Raw genomic sequence first — 18407 nt, forward strand, 5'->3', positions numbered from 1 at the left:
GGTTGGTTAAATCGCCAAAGGAGAATGCCAGCGTCTTTAATCAGTTTATCAGCTAATCGTTTAGACTTGATCAGTATTTGCCACCAGAAGTAGTGGCGCCGGGCGGTCCCTAGGTAAGATGCTGCTGTAGCCTTAGTCGTTCTTTAACCTTAGTACATTAAATGATGCACAGGGCACCCTGCACAACCTGGCAGCTCTGTGCGAAGGCAGGCGCAGCTCTTCACGAGGAGGGAAGCCGAGAAGCAAAGAGGAAGAGGTACGCCTCCTGCATGCTCGCTGCCTCACGCCGTCACTTTGAGTTGATTGCCTTCCTTTCCTGCATGGTTTAAATTCCTAACAATGACTGGACGATCTTTAGGTCTGTAGGGACCTGTTAATATATTTTGACTGACATACTGTGTCATAATTTTGCCCCATAACTGTTATTCAGAATTCTGAGTTCAATTTCTTTTCTTTTGATAAAATTAAAAATTTGTTATTGTGTTGTTTTTCTTTTCAGAAACAAATTGATCTAGATTAAACACTTGAAAGCTAATATTACATTGCCATTAACCAGATTTCAAAACTTTTATTTCTTATATTCACATTAACACTTTTCTTTAAATAAAAAACATTTTAGCAATGAAAACGGTAGTGTTTTTTTTTTTTAATTAAAATGTTGCGTTTTTTTTCTCTTCGTAGGTTTATCTGGCAAGGCTGAGACAAATAAGACTGCAGAATTTCAATGAGCGCCAACAGATTAGAGCGAAGCTTCGTGGTGAAAAGGCAGGTTGAAAATCTTTTTCAAAAAGTAATTGAATGACGTTATAATACACTGAGATTATGTGCCACTAACACAAAATAAAGTCTGATGAAGACAGTGAAGGTCAAAGACCAGAAAACTATACATAGTGTTGCAGTATATCTTATTTATATGACTTAAAATTGATAAGACCTTTTGTTCCGGGGGGATTCTGAGAGGAAAGTGTGAGTGGTACCCATGGACATATAAAATGGTACGTTTTATATCTTTCTGTTCTGTCTTTTTTCTCAGTGTCCATAGGAGTTGACGGTTGTGGAGCGTTCAGTTGCAGCCATGAACGACTTGCCATTTTTCATTTTTAGATGTTAGTTTATTCATGTGAAGTCTACAGTGAGTTTGTGGTTCTGTCCTAAGTGGTCTGCTCACTACTTATTTTGTAGAAAGAAGCTGACAGCTCCAAAGGACAGGAAGGAAGTGAGGAGTCTGACGTGAGGCGTAAGAAAGTGGAAGTGCTGAAGGTATGTACTGGAAGTGATACAGGTTTTCCTAGAGGAAATGGAAACCCGAGATAGAAAGTTGTGTTCTTAAGTCTTTCGTAGTAAACCAACTTATTCTCTTGCCTTAACTTTTCTTTCCCTTTTATCCCTCACTTTTCCATTTCTGAAAAATAGCATTTTGCTCTCTTCATGTCATATTTATGGAGAGCAATTTGATGAAGCAGCATAAATACATGAAATTATCACACAAGTAACCTTAAGAAGAGAAAATGGTAACCCTAAAAGTGAAAAACATAATCTCTGTTTCTGTGAAGACAAGTTTGTGCATAATAGTCATAGTTGTAAATTTTTATTTCCATTTGACTGTACCTGCATCTATTTTCATTCCAGAAGTACTTACCGAGCAGCTGCTGTGTGTTGGCAGCCCGTTTAGGTGCTGGGCATGCAGCTTAGGTTTGTGTTCTGGAACCACACACACCCACTTCTTTTTTGGCCAATAAGGAAATATTTTTATAGACCTGGACAAACAAACAGGCAAACCTGCGCCTTTCTTTCTGGCACTAGCTGTGCTGATTGTCTTCATTTCCAGGCCCAGGTGAGCGCCCGCGCGGCTGTGCTGAAGGAGCAGCTAGAACGTAGGAGGAAGGAGGCGTACGAGAGAGAGAAGAAGCTGTGGGAGGAGAATGTGAGCCTTGCCCCTGTCGTCCTGCCGGGCTCCTGCCCGCCCGCTTTCACTGGGTGCTGCGCCAGCCTTATGGTTCTGTGGTCCTATTTTCTCCCTCTCGTTCATTTCCCCTACATCTCTCTGTCTCTGTCATCATTTAAGGACGATCCATATGGAAGTTATTTTGGGGTTTGATTTGAGGTGAGAACCCAATGTGTTTTATTTAGTCTTTTTTATTGCCAAGTAGCTAATCAAAGTCCCAGCATCACTTAGTGCCTGCAACGTTTCTTCTGCCCCTGATCTGCAATGCTGCCTGTGAGAGACTAGACGCCCGTGTGTCCTGGAGGATGATTCCACGTCTGTTCCCCAGGGCCCCGTTGTGCTTGTAATTATGGGTTTAGAATATATTTAATTCTTGGAAAGGTTCTTCCCTCATTTCCCCTTCACTCTTCTTTTTCATTTGTTTTCCTTACTTACTTGCTCTCTTTTTCTCTAAGAGGTACAGTTTAGAGTAATATTTTTTATTTTTTCTTTTCTTAAATCCTGTTGGGATTTTGATCATACTACCTTAAACCTACAAATTAACTTAAGAAGAACTGACGTGTTTATAATAGTCTTTATCCAGAAGCGTGTTAAATATCTACATTTACTTGTATCTTTTATATCTCTTACATAATTTTGATCATTTTTAACTCATACTTGTTATATTTCTTATAAAGCTCATTTCTTGATGGTTTATAATTCCATTTCTGCTTTTAAACGTTTGGTTTTTTCTAACAGAATAGTGCTGATATTTGGAGAAATTGTTGGATTTTGCTTATCTCTTATGCAGTGAGTGTGCCTGTTCTACCAATGTTGAGGGGTTTCAGCATGCAACAATATCACTGACAGGCAGTCATGATATACATCATAACAGTAATTGCTACAGTTCATAATTGTTTATTGTATGCAAGGCAAATTATAACCACTGCCCATGGGTCGCTTTGCTTACTCTTTACGACTTTACAAAGCAGATAAAGAAAGATAAAACAATTAGATGAGGTCACATTTTCAGGAAGTATGGAATTGGGATAGGAACCTGTGCCTGTCAGGTATCAAAGTCTTAGTATTCATAGGCAGTACGCCTAACTCCCCTGCTTTCTTTGAGTTTTGCCTTTTATTACCACTTTATTCTTTCTGCATCGGCCAGAACTTCTAGGACAGAGTTAAATAGTAATAGGGATAATACTTTTGTTCCTGTCTTTAATGGAAATACTTTAGTCATTTCTCTGTTATGTATGGTAAAATAGTAAGGAATATAATTTTACGTCTGGGTTTTACAGTTTTTATCAGACTTGTGTTTTGGCGTTTTATCAGATGTCTTTTGTGTTATCTCTTAACATGATTGTGTTTCTTCTGAATCCACCCGTTGATGTCATATACAGGGAGATTCTCGTACCATATTCCTAAAGAAAAAGAACCATTTAGCTATGAAGCATGAGTGAAAGGGACAGAACTCCAGAAATCAGAATAAGTCTAAGGGTGTTTTGATAGTTCCCTTTCGTTTTCTCCTCCCAGCAATTTTAATTTCTCACCCTCTGCTAGTTACTGTTTTTCTCTGTAGTTTCTGGAGTCCAACAGTGGACAACTCTCGTCTTGTTTGCCACATCATGAACAAGTCTTGACTACGAGACAATAACTGTCACAGGGTATCTCATCTTCCTCCCAGATCATAATTACTATTATCTGGTACTTATCTTCTGGCCTACTGGTCCCAGTCTTCCCTGGCTTCAGATTGTTATGCTGTTTAAATCATGTTTTAATTCTAGTGCTTTTACTTTCCCCCCTTTTTTTTTTTGAATTTCATTTTTTTAACTTTTTTATATAGCAGGTTCTTACTAGTTATCCATTTTATACATATTAGTGTATATATGTCAATCGCAATCTCCCAATTCATCCCAACACCACCCCCGCCACTTTCCCCCCTTAGTGTCCATACATTTGTTCTCCACATCTGTGTCTCTATTTCTGCCCTGCAGACCAGTTCCTCTGTACCATTCTTCTAGGTTCCCCGTATATGCGTTAATATACCATATTTGTTTTTCTCTTTCTGACTTACTTCACTCCATATGACAGTCTCTAGGTGCATCCACGTCTGTACAAATGACCCAGTTTCGTTCCTTTTTTATGGCTGAGGAATGTTCCATTGTATATATGTACCACATCTTCTTTATCCATTTGTCTGTCAATGGGCATTTAGGTTGCTTCCATGACCTGGCCATTGTAAATAGTGCTGCAATGAACATTGGTGTGCATGTGTCTTTTTGAATTATGGTTTTCTCTGGGTATATGCCCAGTAGTGGGATTGCTGGATCATATGGTAATTCTATTTTTAGTTTTTTAAGGAACCTTCATACTGTTCTCCATAGTGGCTGTATCAGTTTACATTCCCACCAACAGTGCAAGAGGGTTTCCTTTTCTCCAACCCTCTCCATCATTTATTGTTTATAGATTTTCTGATGATGCCCGTTCTAACTGGTGTGAGGTGATACCTCATTGTGGTTTTGATTTACATTTCTCTAATAATTAGTGATGATGTGCAGCTTTTCATTTGCTTCTTGGCCATCTGTATGTCTTCCTTGGAGAAATGTCTATTTAGGTCTTCTGCCCATTTGTGGATTGGGTTGTTTGTTTTTTTTTAATATTGAACTTCATGAGCTGTTTGTATATTTTGGAGATAAATCCTTTGTCTGTTGATTGGTTTGCAAATATTTTCTCCCATTCTGAGGGTTGTCTTTTTGTCTTGTTTCTACTTTGCTTTGCAAAAGCTTTTAAGTTTCATTAGGTCCCATTTGTTTATTTTTGTTTTTATTTCCATTACTCTACGAGGTGGATCAAAAAAGATCTTGCTGTGATTTATGTCAAAGCGTGTTCTTCCTATGTTTTCTTCTGAGAGTTTTATACTGTCCGGCCTAACATTTAGATCTCTAATCCATCTTGGTTTTATTTTTATGCATGGTATTAAGGAGTGTTCTAATTTCATTCTTTTACATGTAGCTGTCCAGTTTTCCGAGAATCACTTATTGAGGAGGCTGTCTTTTCTCCTTTGTATATACTTGCCTCCTTTGTCATAGACTAGTTGACCATAGGTGTGTGGGTTTATTTCTGGACTTTCTATCTTCTTCCATTGATCTATGTTTCTGTTTTTGTGCCAGTACCATATTGTCTTGATTACTGTAGCTTTGTAGTATAGTCTGAAGTCAGGGAGTCTGATTCTTCCAGCTCTGTTTATTTCCCCTCAAGACTGCTTTGGCTATTCGGGGCCTTTTGTGTCTCCATACAAATTTTAAGATTTTTTTTGTTGTTGTTCTAGTTCTGTAAAAAATGCCATTGGTAATTTGATAGGGATTACATTGAATCTGTAGATTGCTTTGGGTAGTAGTATAGTCATTTTAACAATATTGATTCTTCCAATCCAAGAAAATGGTATATCTCTCCACCTATTTGTATCATCTTTCATTTCTTTCACCAGTGTCTTATAGTTTTCTGCATACAGGTCTTTTGTCTCCCTAGGTAGGTTTATTCCTAGGTATTTTATTCTTTTTGTTGCAGTGGGAAATGGGAAGGTTTCCTTAATTTCTCTTTCAGATTTTTCATTATTAGTGTATAGGAATGCAAGAGATTTCTGTGCATTAATTTTGTATCCTGAAACTTTACCAAATTCATTGATTAGCTCTAGTAGTTTTCTGGTAGCATCTTTAGGATTCTCTATGTATAGTATCATGTCATCTGCCAACAGTGACAGTTTTACTTCTTCTTTTCCAATTTGTATTTCTTCTATTTTATTTTATTTCTTTTTCTTCTCTGATTGCCATGGCTAGCACTTCCAAAACTATGTTGAATCATAGTGGCGAGAGTGGACATCCTTGTCTTGTTCCTGATCTTAGAGGAAATGCTTTCAGTTTTTCATCACTGAGAATGATGTTGGCTGTGGGTTTGTCATATATGGCCTTCATTATGTTGAGATAGGTTCCCTCTTTGCCCACTTTCTGGAGATTTTTTATCATAAATGGGTGTTGAATTTTGTCAAAAGCTTTTTCTGCATCTATTTAGATGATCATATAGTTTTTATTCTTCAATTTGTTAATATGGTGTATCACATTGATTGATTTGCATATATTGAAGAATCCTTGCATCCCTGGGATTAAATCCCACTTGATCATGGTGTATGATCCTTTTAATATGTTGTTGGAATCTGTTTGCTAGTATTTTGTTGAGCATTTTTGCATCTGTAATCACCAGTGATATTGGTGTGAAATATTCCTTTTTTGTAGTCTTTGTCTGGTTTTTGTATCACGGTGATGGTGGCCTCGTAGAATGAGTTTGGGAGTGTTCCTTCCTCTGCAATTTTCTGGAAGAGTTTGAGAAGGATGGGTGTTAGGTCTTCTCTAAATGTTTGCTAGAATTCACCTGTGAAACCATCTGGTCCTGGACTTTTGTTTGTTGGATTTTTTTTTTTTTTTTTCAGTACATTGGCCTCTCTCTGTTGTGGCCTCTCCCGTTGCGGAGCACAGGCTCCGGACGCACAGGCTCAGCGGCCACGGCTCACAGGCCCAGCCACTCCGCGGCATGTGAGATCCTCCTGGAACAGGGAACGAACCCGTGTGCTCTGCATCGGCAGGCGGAATCCCAACCCCTGTGCCACCAGGGAAGCCCTGTTGGAAGATTTTTAATCACAGTCTCAATTTCAGTGCTTGTGATTGGTCTGTTCATATTTTCTATTTCTCCCTGGTTCAGTCTCCAAAGGTTGTGCTTTTCTAAGAATTTGTCCATTTCTTCCAGGTTGTCCATTTTATTGGCATAGAGTTGCTTGTAGTAATCTCTCATGATCTTTTGTATTTCTGTGGTGTCAGTTGTTACTTCTCCTTTTTCATTTCTAATTCTATTGATTTGAGTCTTCTCCCTTTTTTTCTTGATGAGTCTGGCTAATGGTTTATCAATTTTGTGTATCTTCTCAAAGAACCAGCTTTTAGTTTTATTGATCTTTGCTATTGTTTCCTTCATTTCTTTTTCATTTATTTCTGCTCTGATCTTTATGCTTTCTTTCCTTCTGCTAACTTTGGGTTTTGTTTGTTCTTCTTTCTCTAGTTCCTTTAGGTGTAAGGTTATAGATTGAGATTTTTTTTGTTTCTTGAGGCAGGCTTGTATTGCTACAAACTTCCCTCTTAGAACTGCTTTTGCTGTATCCCATAGGTTTTGAATTGTCGTGTTTTCGTTGTCATTTGTCTCTAGTTATTTTTTGATTTCCTCTTTGATTTCTTCAGTGATCTCTTGGTTATTTAGTAACGTATTGTTTAGCCTCCATGTGTTTGTGTTTTTTACGTTTTTTTCCCTGTAATTGATTTCTAATCTCATAGCGTTGTGTTCAGAAAAGATACTTGATATGATTTCAGTTTTCTTAAATTTACTGAGGCTTGATTTGTGACCAAAGATGTGATCTATCCTGGAGAATGTTCCATGTGCACTTGAGAAGAAAATGTAATCTGCTGTTTTTGGATGGAATGTCCTATAAGTATCAATAAAACCTATCTGGTCTATTGTGTCATTTAAAGCTGTGTTTCCTTATTAATTTTCTGTCTGGATGATCTGTCCATTGGTGTAAGTGAAGTGTTAAAGTCCCCCACTACTATTGTGTTACTGTTGAGTTCCTCTTTTATAGTTGTTAGCAGTTGCCTTATTTATTGAGGTGCTCCTGTGTTGGGTGTGTATATATTTCTAAGTGTTATATCTACTTGGATTGATCCCTTGATCACTATGTAGTGTCCTTCCTTGTCTCTTTTAACATTCTTTATTTTAAAGTCTGTTTTGTCTGATGTGAGAATCGCTACTCCAGCTTTCTTTTGATTTCCATTTGCATGGAATATCTTTTTCCATCCCCTCACTTTCAGTCTGTATGTGTCCCTAGGTCTGAAGTGGGTCTCTTGTTGATGGCATATAGATGGGTCTTATTTTTGTATCCATTCAGCGAGCCTTGTCTTTTGGTTGGAGTATTTAATCCATTTACGTTTAAGGTACTTATTGATATGTATGTTCCTATTACCATTTTCATAATTGTTATGTTTTGGGTTTTTTTTGCGGTACACAGGCCTCTCACTGTGTGGCCTCTCCCATGGCGGAGCACAGGCTCCGGACGCGCAGGCTCAGCGGCCATGGCTCACGGGCCCAGCTGCTCCGTGGCATGTGGGATCTTCCCCGGACCGGGGCACGAACCCGTGTCCCCTGCATTGGCAGGCGGACTCTTAACCAGTGCGCCACCAGGGAAGCCCATGGGTTTGTTTTTGTGGGTTCTTTTCTTCTCTTATGTTTCCCACTTAGAGAAATTCCTTTAGCATTTGTTGTAGGGCTGGTTTGGTGGTGCTGAATTCTCATAGCTTTTGCTTGTCTATAAAGCTTTTGATTTCTCCATCAAATCTGAATGAGATCTTTGCTGGATAGAGTAATCTTGGTTGTAGATTCTTCCCTTTCATCACTTTAAATATATCGTGCCACTCCCTTCTGGTTTGTAGAGTTTCTGCTGAGAAATCAGCTGTTAACCTTATGGAAGTTCCTTGTATGTTATTTGTCATTTTTCCCTTGTTGCTTTCAGTAATTTTTCTTTGTTTTTAATTTTTGTCAGTTTGATCACTGTGTGTCTCAGCGTGTTTCTCCTTAGGTTTATCCTACCTGGCATTCTCCGTTATTTCTGGACTTGGGTGGCTATTTCATTTCCTATGTTATGGTGTGAGTATGAAATAATTGCTGTGCTAACTTATTGCCTCTTCTGCAAGAGAATGTTGTAGCAACCACATTTGTCAGAAGTAGAAATATCTCATCTTCATAGTCAGAGCTAGTAATTTGTCCTCTTAGCCAAATCCTTGCAAACTTAACCTGATGTGGAAAAGAGGGTGAGCTTAGCTTTGGTGGCCTCTGTATAGTGGCATGCAGAACAGTCTACTTTTGTTCTCTTGGGCCCAGGAAACAGAAACATTTCGTCCTTTGCTGATTTGCACAGTGGGGCAGTTTCTATCAGGGTGACTCATTATGAAACTGCCTGTGTATCCTTTTTAATCAGCTTTCCTTGGGTTGAGCCTGCTGCTGTCATCCTTGTGTTCAGCTGCAGGATCGCAGTTGCAAGCTTTAAGGGCCATCGCTCCCTCCTAGTTTATAGTTTAGTCTTTAGTAATCCATTCTGGCCGTCTGCATAGCACATGAAGGTGATTGTGAGAGGAAGGTAGCCATTAAATACAGTGAGGAGCTTATGCTTAGTGCAGATTAGCCTTATTTTAAGAATGTGATCTGTTATGCAGAGCTGCACGGGGCTTCTGAGTATTTGATGACAGCAGCCTGCGTGGTGACACCCTGGAGTCTTAGAGGTGGGTCAGTGCTCCACGTCTGTCCCCTCGGTGTGCCTGCAGAGGCCCTCACTGTGCTGCCTGTATATACACCTTGTATGGTTCCTTACACAAGGCGGAGCAGATGGCTGTGTCATCGTTCATGTTGTGGTTGGCACGTGGGACCCTGGAAGAGCACCTTGATCACTGGGAGATGTTTCCTTTTCTCCCAGTCACATAGGCACCGCTCAGGTTCGTGATTTAGAACGTCACACTTCTAACAGCTCAAGTTAGTATATCTCAGAGAACGCAATCATGAGGTTTGTCATTATATTTCTTTCCCAAAATCTGCCCTTGGTGGGTTGAAACATAGCCCACAAGCATGTTTAAACGTGGTCTTGAGCACATCTTGTAGGATGGTTTTCTAAAGCGCAGTTCCCCAAGCAGGCTTCCTTTCCATCACTTGTTCCTCACTGTGCTGCCCATTGGGTGAGGTCGTGACCCCGTCATCTAAGCTGTCACAGCCTGGTGCCCAGTCTACACACTTCTTCGCATCAATTCAGGCGGCATGTTGGTGAATGTCTGCTCCTTGGTTAGGTCAGAGACTGTGTTTTGAATATGATGACTTCCTCTTTTATTGCATTTCACTCTTCGTTGTGTATTTCATGTCTGTGTTTGTCCCATTCTTCGGACACAGGCCTATAAGCTTCCCCCAGGGTGGACACACTGCCCTCATCTTGGCTACCTCAGAATCTTCTCTCCTTAGTCTTGCCATCTAATCTCATCCATCTAAATAGACACATCCTGAGGTCACTTTGGAATCATGCTCTCTGAGCCAAGTCTCACTGCATATTAACAGAGTTCCAGAGGTCTCTGAAATATATGTTTGACATCAAAGGATTCAAGAACATCAAAGAGAATCAGGATTCCACTTATGCCGAGGAATCCTCTGATGATCTTCCTGACATCAGGCTGGCTTTCCCCAAGCAGCAGGAGCAGAGTGTCCTCAGTTGGTGGAGGAGGGGAAGGGGAGCACCTCTGGAAGCACTGTTAGGTGTTATGTTCCAGCAAGTGTACTTTACAGACTGTGTCCAGTGGTGGCTTGGCTTTGAGCAGGTGCTCTGCATTCTTATCATAAGACCTTTATTGCTGGGCAGCTGCACACGTGCACAGGAGCAATTCTGACTCCTCAGATGGCAGCTGGAGCCCGGCCTCTTCTGCCAGAGGCTGCCCTAGACCTCATACACCCACCAGTACACTTGCACGAGCAACCACATGCTTATAGTACAGTCCAGGAAAAGCTCCCGTAGAAGTCTTGGCTCTCTAAGCCATGTAAAACCAGTGTAAATTTTTTTAAATTTTAATGGTAGATCTGTCTTAGATAGTTCTAAAGCGCACACAAATGACAGATATTATGGCTATATTCCTGATAGATAATACTAGTTCCTAGTGCAGCACAACTTTGTGTTTCCTCATGTTTTTTCACAAAGGGTTTTACGGTGGCGACATTAATTAAACTGTGGCAGTGAGCCTGGCTTTTGAGGTGCAACAGGCAAGCAGCCCCCTTTCGTTTGGGAGAATTATTTCATTGTATGCACTTTTGGAAAGACCATTGAACAAGGTGCCCTGGCTTCTCCCAGCTGCGGCACAGGCCGGTGATTTAAGGTGGACCAGCTGGACCTTCTCCAGGGCGTGAAGTTTGAGCAGGTTGGAAGTTGGAGTTGATTTAATCAAGCGAGAGAACCTGGTGAAGGCAGGAGTGAGCTTCTGCTGCCAGATCCATGCAGCTACCCCGGCTCCTGTTCTCTTCTCGTGGAGGGCTTCCCTTTGCTTTGTGATCCGCCTACAGCTCTCTTCTCTCTTCTCCCCGCTCCCCTCCTCTCTTCCAACTCCATCCCCCGCATCTCCTTCCCCCAGAGTTAGTTTCTGTTGCTTTCAGCCAAAGAACCTTAACAGATTAATTGTGTATCGTGCTCTGCATGGGACCTGGCGAATAGCAGCAGCAGTGAGTTCACCAGGAATTCTGTGGCTCGTGCTGTGCAGAGCTGTGCTGGAGTGGTGAGGACAGCGGCAGGCTGGGAGTCAGGAGACCTGGGTCTAGTCTCAGCTCTGCCAGTTAGTTAGCCTGTTTGGGGGACTGCCTCAATGTTTGGGGGCCTTGATTGCCTCATCCATCTCTAATGTTGTTGTGTCTCAATGTTGCCTTGAAAAATAACCTTCACAGTGTAAGTACTTAGGTCCAGTTTAATCTACAAGAGTGGATAAAAGTTATTTTACCAAGTAATTGTTTGAACAGGAAGTCTAATTTAGCACAAGCTAGATGTATTATAGGTACTTATGTGTCCGTTCCTACTCTAACTCAGGAGTGGCTAACATGGTATTTCAGGTTGGGCTTAGCATTATTTCACTCCCGGAAATGTGCATTAAAGGTTTGATTGTATGTATGTTGATGCATTTTTACCCAGTAAGACCACCTATCTTTAATTGGATTCTTAAGAGTATCCTTGATCTAACAAACGGTAAAAATCACTGCCTTAATTATTCGGATTCTTTGGCATGTATACCCAATTTTATAAATTTTTCTTTTTGGCACACTTAATGGTAAAAATTGTAGTACTAAATAGGACTTTAGAATGGAGAATGATTTTCATGTGTGATGATAGAGGTTTTCCACCCAAATAACAATGTTGCTTTTCCCAGGCAGCGTATATGCTCATATTGTAAGTAAAACATACAAGGAAGATAGGTTCAGTTTTTTAAAACGGTAGCAATGTATTTAGTAATCTAAAATTCAGTGAAAAATAGAATTAGGGAAATTCAGAGACTATATTTTGAGTACGAGTTTCTTTTGAATTGCGTTGAACCCTTTCTTGTGTATTTCATTTGTGTTCTGTCTTTGTCGTGTTCTCTAGAGCTGCCACATAGGCCTACAAAGCCTCCCTAGGGTGGACGCACTTACCCTTCTGGCTACCTGGGCCTGTTCCTATTCTCAGACATGCTTACAAATGCATTATAGTAGTGCTAGTTCAGAAAAAAAATTCAGATACAAACACTTACATGTTTGGTACTTCAGAGACAAGGCTTTGAGAAGTTAAATACGAATTTGCTAACATTTGGCCAAGATGTATCTTTAGGCTACATAAAATTATGTGTGAACTTGCTCTGTACTCAAAATATTAAATCAGGGCATTTAATAAAATTTTTCTAATATACATTAAAATCTTACTAGTCATTCAGCATATAGAGATGAAATAGTATTTATATTTATACTTCAATAGTAGCTAAACTTATAATTCCATGTATTTATAGACCTGGCCTCAGTATTTGGTGAAATTTTTAGTTTTGTCATTAGGTGGCATTGCTGGTTAATTTTTCAGCAAATAGTAAAACTAACAGATAAAATAGAAGGAGTTTTACAGTGATAATTAAAAATCTTGTGGAAATATAAGCAGTATGAAAAAGTCTTGAATTTATTAACCTGATGATAAAATAGCTAGGGGAAAAAAAATCTTCTAAAGCAATTTGTTTCTTAAACCTGACTTATGAAACTTTCAAGTCAGTGTTGACTTGTGCATTAGTGTCCTAATGCAATTTTGTTTTTTAAACTTTGAATTTTGAAGAACTGTTACAATAAAGTAGTATTCTAGACATAACCAGGTGATCAGTTTGTAACAAAATTGGGTTATTTGTTTTTTGTTTTATGGTTTTTTCTTCTATGAAACTTTGTTTTGTTTTCTTAATTAATTTTTGTGTTGTTTTACCATATTCAGTCATCTTTCTGAATTAAGGGCTCAATCTAATGTTTTCTCTTTTGACAAATTTAAAGATACATTATTATCTTCTATCTCAAGGTCTGGTTAATACTGAATAGCATTAACGTTTCTGGCTAAAAATAATATATCCATGATGTTTACACAGAAGGCCCAAGTTCTCCTGCGCTAGTAAGTTACTGATGTGTGTTACCTTGGCTTATAAAGGTGTTACCACGTCTCGGTAGTTACCCTGAATTACCCTTAATTTTTCAATAACTGAATTAGTTTTGTTATAAAGTATTTCTAAGAGTCAGTTGGGTGTTCTGTTTGTTTTTGTTCTTTGCTTTAGATTTCATATATCTTTCTTTGCTTGTTTGTTATCTCAGGTTCTTTTGCTATGTTTAGCTTAGCTGACCCGGGGAGAGACTAGTACATGTTTGATTATAGAACGTAAGCGTTTCCTGAAGGCTGCAGACGATCCTTCTTATAAAGGTGCCAATGACTTTCTTACACAGTGAATCAGATGTCTTAGAGACTCTGTCTGTACCAGTCGTTAGCCATATGTATGGCAGCAAGACAGATTTTAATATACTACAGAGTAGAATTTTAATAGTCATGTGTGAAACTTTTTCTTCATTAAATTGCCTTTTGTTGATTAAAAGAAAAGACTTCCTTTCAAAGATGAGTAGCGTGCAGAGAATTTAACAGAGATAGTCCTGCTGGACTGAATTTGATTGTCATTGGTCTCAGGCCCTGTTTAACTCATAGCACTTTATCAATAAGCAGATTTTTTTTCTGTTACTTGAGGTTTCTCTTAAGGTTGAGACTAATATAGGAATGACTCTAATATATTTTACAACTTAAGACTATAAGGTCAAAATAAAGGGTTTTCAATCCCTTTATATGTGACTTTTGCCATTAACTAAGGACAAATTTGCTAAGTATTCCATAGAGGTTTTTAAATTCTTCTTAGGTCACATATCTCCAGTTTCAGAGAGTTGTGCCAGTGTCTTGTTTAAATTGTATAAGAATTATGTGTGTGTGTGTGGATAAACATTAAAAAGAACTATAGGTAAATGAAGTGCAATTAGCCAGAGCAGGGGTATATGGGTGAATTTTATTTTCTTTTATTAAGAGTTTCCTTAATGTTCTTATTCTAGGCAGCTGACCAGTGATTTTGGGAATGACTTTTGAGATAGTCTCTGTAAGCATCAATGAAAATTGTATCGGAGGCTGAGAAGGGAGGTTGGTGCTATTCTTGCTTCAGTGAAATTGGCTAAATTCATATTATCACTCTTGTTTATTCATACAATTAAATTACTCTTGATCACTTTTTTATCTTAGATTTTTAAAAATTTGTAATGTAAGGTATTTGTGTTTCAGGTTTCTGCTTCATACTGACTTCTATAAAACCTTTGCATACGGTGCTAACACTTTCATTTCTGATTCTGCACTGATAGGAGGGTTTTGTTCTGTGCTGTGCTCTAGAGATCAGAAACTTGCTTTGTGTAAACTTCTTCATCTCGTCAGGGACTGAAACCGGATTCTGAGTGTTTAAGGCAAATAACCCTATTTAATGGAAACTAAATAAGTGTTTGCTGAACTATAATAACTACTACTATTTATTAGGCACACAGCTGTGCACTTTACACATTTAATCCAGTGAGTACCGCATTCCCATCTTAGAGAGGTTTGGGGTCCAGAGAGGCTAAGAAACACTGAGGGCAGGTGGGCCAGAGCTGTGGGCCCCTCCTGCCTGTGTGCACTCGCGGGGCTGTGTGCGGGGCTGCCCGACCTCACACTCTTTCCCTGGGCTGGAGTTCCTTCTTCCCCAGAGCATTGAGCACACATCTGCCCACTTTATTTCACTGCAGCATGCTGATTGATTTATCTGTTCCCTGTTCTCTTCTAGTTTATAATCCTTTCAGAGAAAGCACTTTGTCATCATTTTGGTTTTTCCTCCTTTTTTGAAAATTGCTTACTGCAATTAGTTCTGGTCTATTATATACTGGGTTTTTTCCTAACTTGATTGAGCTGTAACCCTCAAATAATTCTCAGATTCTCCAATCAGTAATTACTGATTTAAATAAAATGGCAGATTAATTTGTTTCCTTCAAAGTAATCATCTAGGGAAGTAACATACTTTCTTAAAAGTGCTGCTATTTGATCAGAGCCAATTGACGTATGCTTATATTTCCTCAGAATCTATGGTAATAAGACAATCAAAGTTTTAACACATTTCTATATAATTTTTCAGGTAGATAATACTCAGTTTTGTGAGCTCTAGATTTTTTTTAAGTTATTTATAATAACATTAAATATCAGTATACTTCAACAGTGCTGAACTGTGGGATTAAAGCAATGTTTCCATCTTCTTCTTCTTGTTTTAATAAGGACTTTATTTTCTTTGGAGCATTTTTAGGTTCACCGCAGAATTGAAAGGACAGTGCAGAGATTTCCCATGTACCCCCTTGTCCCCCACATGCATACAGCCTCCCCCATTATCAACATCCCCCACTAGATGGTACATTTGTTACAGTGGATGGACCTGCATGGACACGTCCTCACCGAAAGTTCATAGTTTACAATATGGTTCATTGTTAGTGTTGTGCCTTCTGTGGTTTGGAGAAATGTATAATGACATGTATCCATCATTATAGCATCATATATGGTGTCTTCAGGCCCTGCAAGCCCTCTGTGCTCTGCCTGCTCATCCCTCCCACCCACCCCCACTCCCTCACCAGCCCCTGCGACCACTGATCTCTTTACTGTCTCTGTAGTTTTGCCTTTTTCAGAATGTCATATGGCTAGAAACTTAAAGGATGTAGCCTTTCAGACTGACTTCTCTCACTCAGGAACATGCATTTAGGGTTCCTCCTTGTGTTTGCATGGCTAGATACCTCATTTCTTTTTAGCACTGAATACTCTTCCATGTATGTACTGGTTTTTTAATCCATTCATCTTGGTTGCTTCCAAGTTTTGGCAATTACAAATAAAACTTCTGTAAACATCTGTGTGCAAGTTTCTGTGTAGACATAAGATTCCAACTCATCCTGAGTATATGCCAGGGAGCCCAATTGTGATTGTATGGAGTAAGAGTATACTTAGTTGTGTAAGAAACCACCAAACTGTCTTCCAAAGTGGCTGTGCCATTTTGCGTTCCCACCCATGTGGACTGAGAGTTCCTGTTGCTCCACATCGTTCAGCAGCATTTGTTGTTGTCACTGCTGTGGGTTTTAGCCACCATAGTAGGTGTGCAGTGGTGTTACCTTGTTTTAATTTGCAGTTCCCTAATGGCATATGATGTGGAGCATCTTTTCATAGGCTTCATTGCCTTCTGTATCTTCTTTGGTGAGGTGTCTGTTCAGATCTTTTGCCCCCCTTTTTTTTTTAATTTATTTAATTTATTTATGTTCGGCTGTGTTGGGTCTTCGTTGCTGCGCGGGGGCTTTCTCTAGTTGTGGCGAGCGGGGGCTACTCTTCGTTGTGGTGCGCAGGCTTCTCATTGCGGTGGCTTCTCTTGTTGTGGAGCATGGGCTCTAGGTGCTTGGGCTTCAGTAGTTGTGGCATGTGGGCTCAGTAGTTGTTTGCTCAGTTTTTGATTGGGTTTTCATATTTTTGAGTTTTAAGAGTTTTTTGTGTATTTTGATTAACAGTCCTTTGTTTTTATTTCGTTTGTAAATATGTTCTCCCAGTCTGTGGCTTGTCTTCTCATTCTTTTGACAATGTCTTTCACAGAGCAGAAGTTTTTAATATTGATGAAACCAGCTTATTAATTCTCTTTCATGGTTGTGCCTTTGGTGTTATATCTAAAAAGTCATTGCCAAACCCAGGGTCACCTGGATTTTCTCCTATGTTATCTTTTAGGAGTTTTATAGTTTTGAGTTTTACATGTAGGTCTGTAATCAATTGTGAGTTAAGATCTGTGAAGGGTGTAAGGTTGTTTGTTTGCCTGTGGGGGTCCAGTTATTCCAGCACCACTTGTTGCTAAGAAGACTGTCGTTTCTCCACTGAATTGCCTTTGCTCCTTTGTTAAATGTTAGTTGACTCTATTTCTGGGCTCTGTTCTGTTCAGTTGATTTGTTTGCTCTACTTTCATTAGTATCACACTATCTTGATTAGTGTAGTTTCTAGTAAGTCTTGAAGTCAGGTAGTATCATTCCTCCAACTTAGTTCTTCTCCTTCAATACTGTGTTAGCTATTTCCATCTCCTTTTGAGCAAAACAGATATTGGTGTAAAATGAAAGTACAGAAAAGTAAATATTAGAATTGGATTACTGTCTTATGCTTAGAAGATGCTCAATAAATATTGTGTTTGAAATATTGGTATTTACTCAACAGAAATTCTTGTTTACTGGTTTGAAGAAGAGATAGAAGTTGGGAGTGACTTGCTGCCATGTTCCTGTGAGCATACTGCGAAATGCCATTTCCTTATATTTACTGAAAGTTCAGAACATCATTTCACATTGTTTACAGAGTCTAAATGTCAAGATAAAAGCAAAAACATATATGAATATAACAAATGGTATTTTTAGTGAAGTAAATCTTATTACCTGTAATTTTCAATTCTTCCTTTCTTATTTATGTTGACATTTTTATAATCAGGGCTCTCATGTTGGGTAATTGATATTCAGACTTTAAGACTGTGCCAAACTTGTAGAATTTGCAGAAGCATTTCTTTTTGAAGTATAAGATTAGTAAATAATCTCTTTTTTTCACCAAATTTTATAATGGATTAAAATTAGAGTAAGAGGACTAATGTTTAATCTTTTAGAAGGCTGTTTGTGAAACATTGTTAATGCAATGGAAAGGAGTTATTTAGTACCACATGGTGCATGATTAGGTTTACATGTGAGGCCAGAGATGTTTCTCTGTGTCCGCTGATCTTTCCCCAGCACCTAGTACATTGCCTTTTGCACAAAAAAACTTGAGGAATGAAGAAAACTCCTTGTGGTTAGAGTATGTAGACAGTGACCTTATATACACCATTTACCTCTTCATGCAAATATGAATTCCCCAATGTACTTACATTCTTTGTTACAGTTGGTGGCCAAAGGAATAAAGAACTCTGATGTGTCTCCACCTTCAGGACAGCAGGAAACAAGTGGCTCTCCATCAAAGCAACAGATGAGACCTGTTATTTCTGTGACTTCTGCTTTGAAAGAAGTGGGTATGGTAAGTTTCATAAAATCTAGAACTCCTCAAAGTCAAAAGATTATTAAAAGGATTAAATTTAATGAAATTACATTAATTCCTAATATCCCATTAAGTTTTTCTAGGGAAAAAATTACTTCTTAAGATTTTCATGTGTGGTTTACTCTGAATATTGGAGGCTCACTGGTCTTAGGTTTTATATCTAAGACCACCTGGTAGGTAAGAATATATTGAAATGATTCTCTTTTT

General features: G+C 38.9%; 1 protein-coding gene across 6 annotated transcripts in view; it reads left to right on the forward strand.

Annotated features, from left to right (window-relative positions):
* Positions 1 to 18407, forward strand: part of NEK1 (NIMA related kinase 1) — a 212661-nt gene that overhangs the window by 128330 nt on the left and 65924 nt on the right. For 3 of the 6 annotated variants that reach the window (XR_014296918.1, XM_082657164.1, XM_082657161.1), the window contains exons 18-22: positions 173 to 256; positions 682 to 769; positions 1187 to 1260; positions 1829 to 1924; positions 18048 to 18179. Coding sequence is in view for 5 of the 6 variants with exons in the window: in XM_082657164.1 (XP_082513290.1) it covers positions 173 to 256; positions 682 to 769; positions 1187 to 1260; positions 1829 to 1924; positions 18048 to 18179 (474 nt within the window). In the remaining variant the exon portion in view is untranslated. The remainder of the gene's footprint in view (positions 1 to 172; positions 257 to 681; positions 770 to 1186; positions 1261 to 1828; positions 1925 to 18047; positions 18180 to 18407) is intronic. The other 3 variants (XM_082657163.1, XM_082657162.1, XM_082657165.1) reach the window with 3 other exon arrangements.

The sequence above is a fragment of the Grampus griseus genome, assembly GCF_964374135.1.
Source record: "Grampus griseus genome assembly, chromosome: 6".
Lineage (NCBI taxonomy): Eukaryota > Metazoa > Chordata > Mammalia > Artiodactyla > Delphinidae > Grampus > Grampus griseus.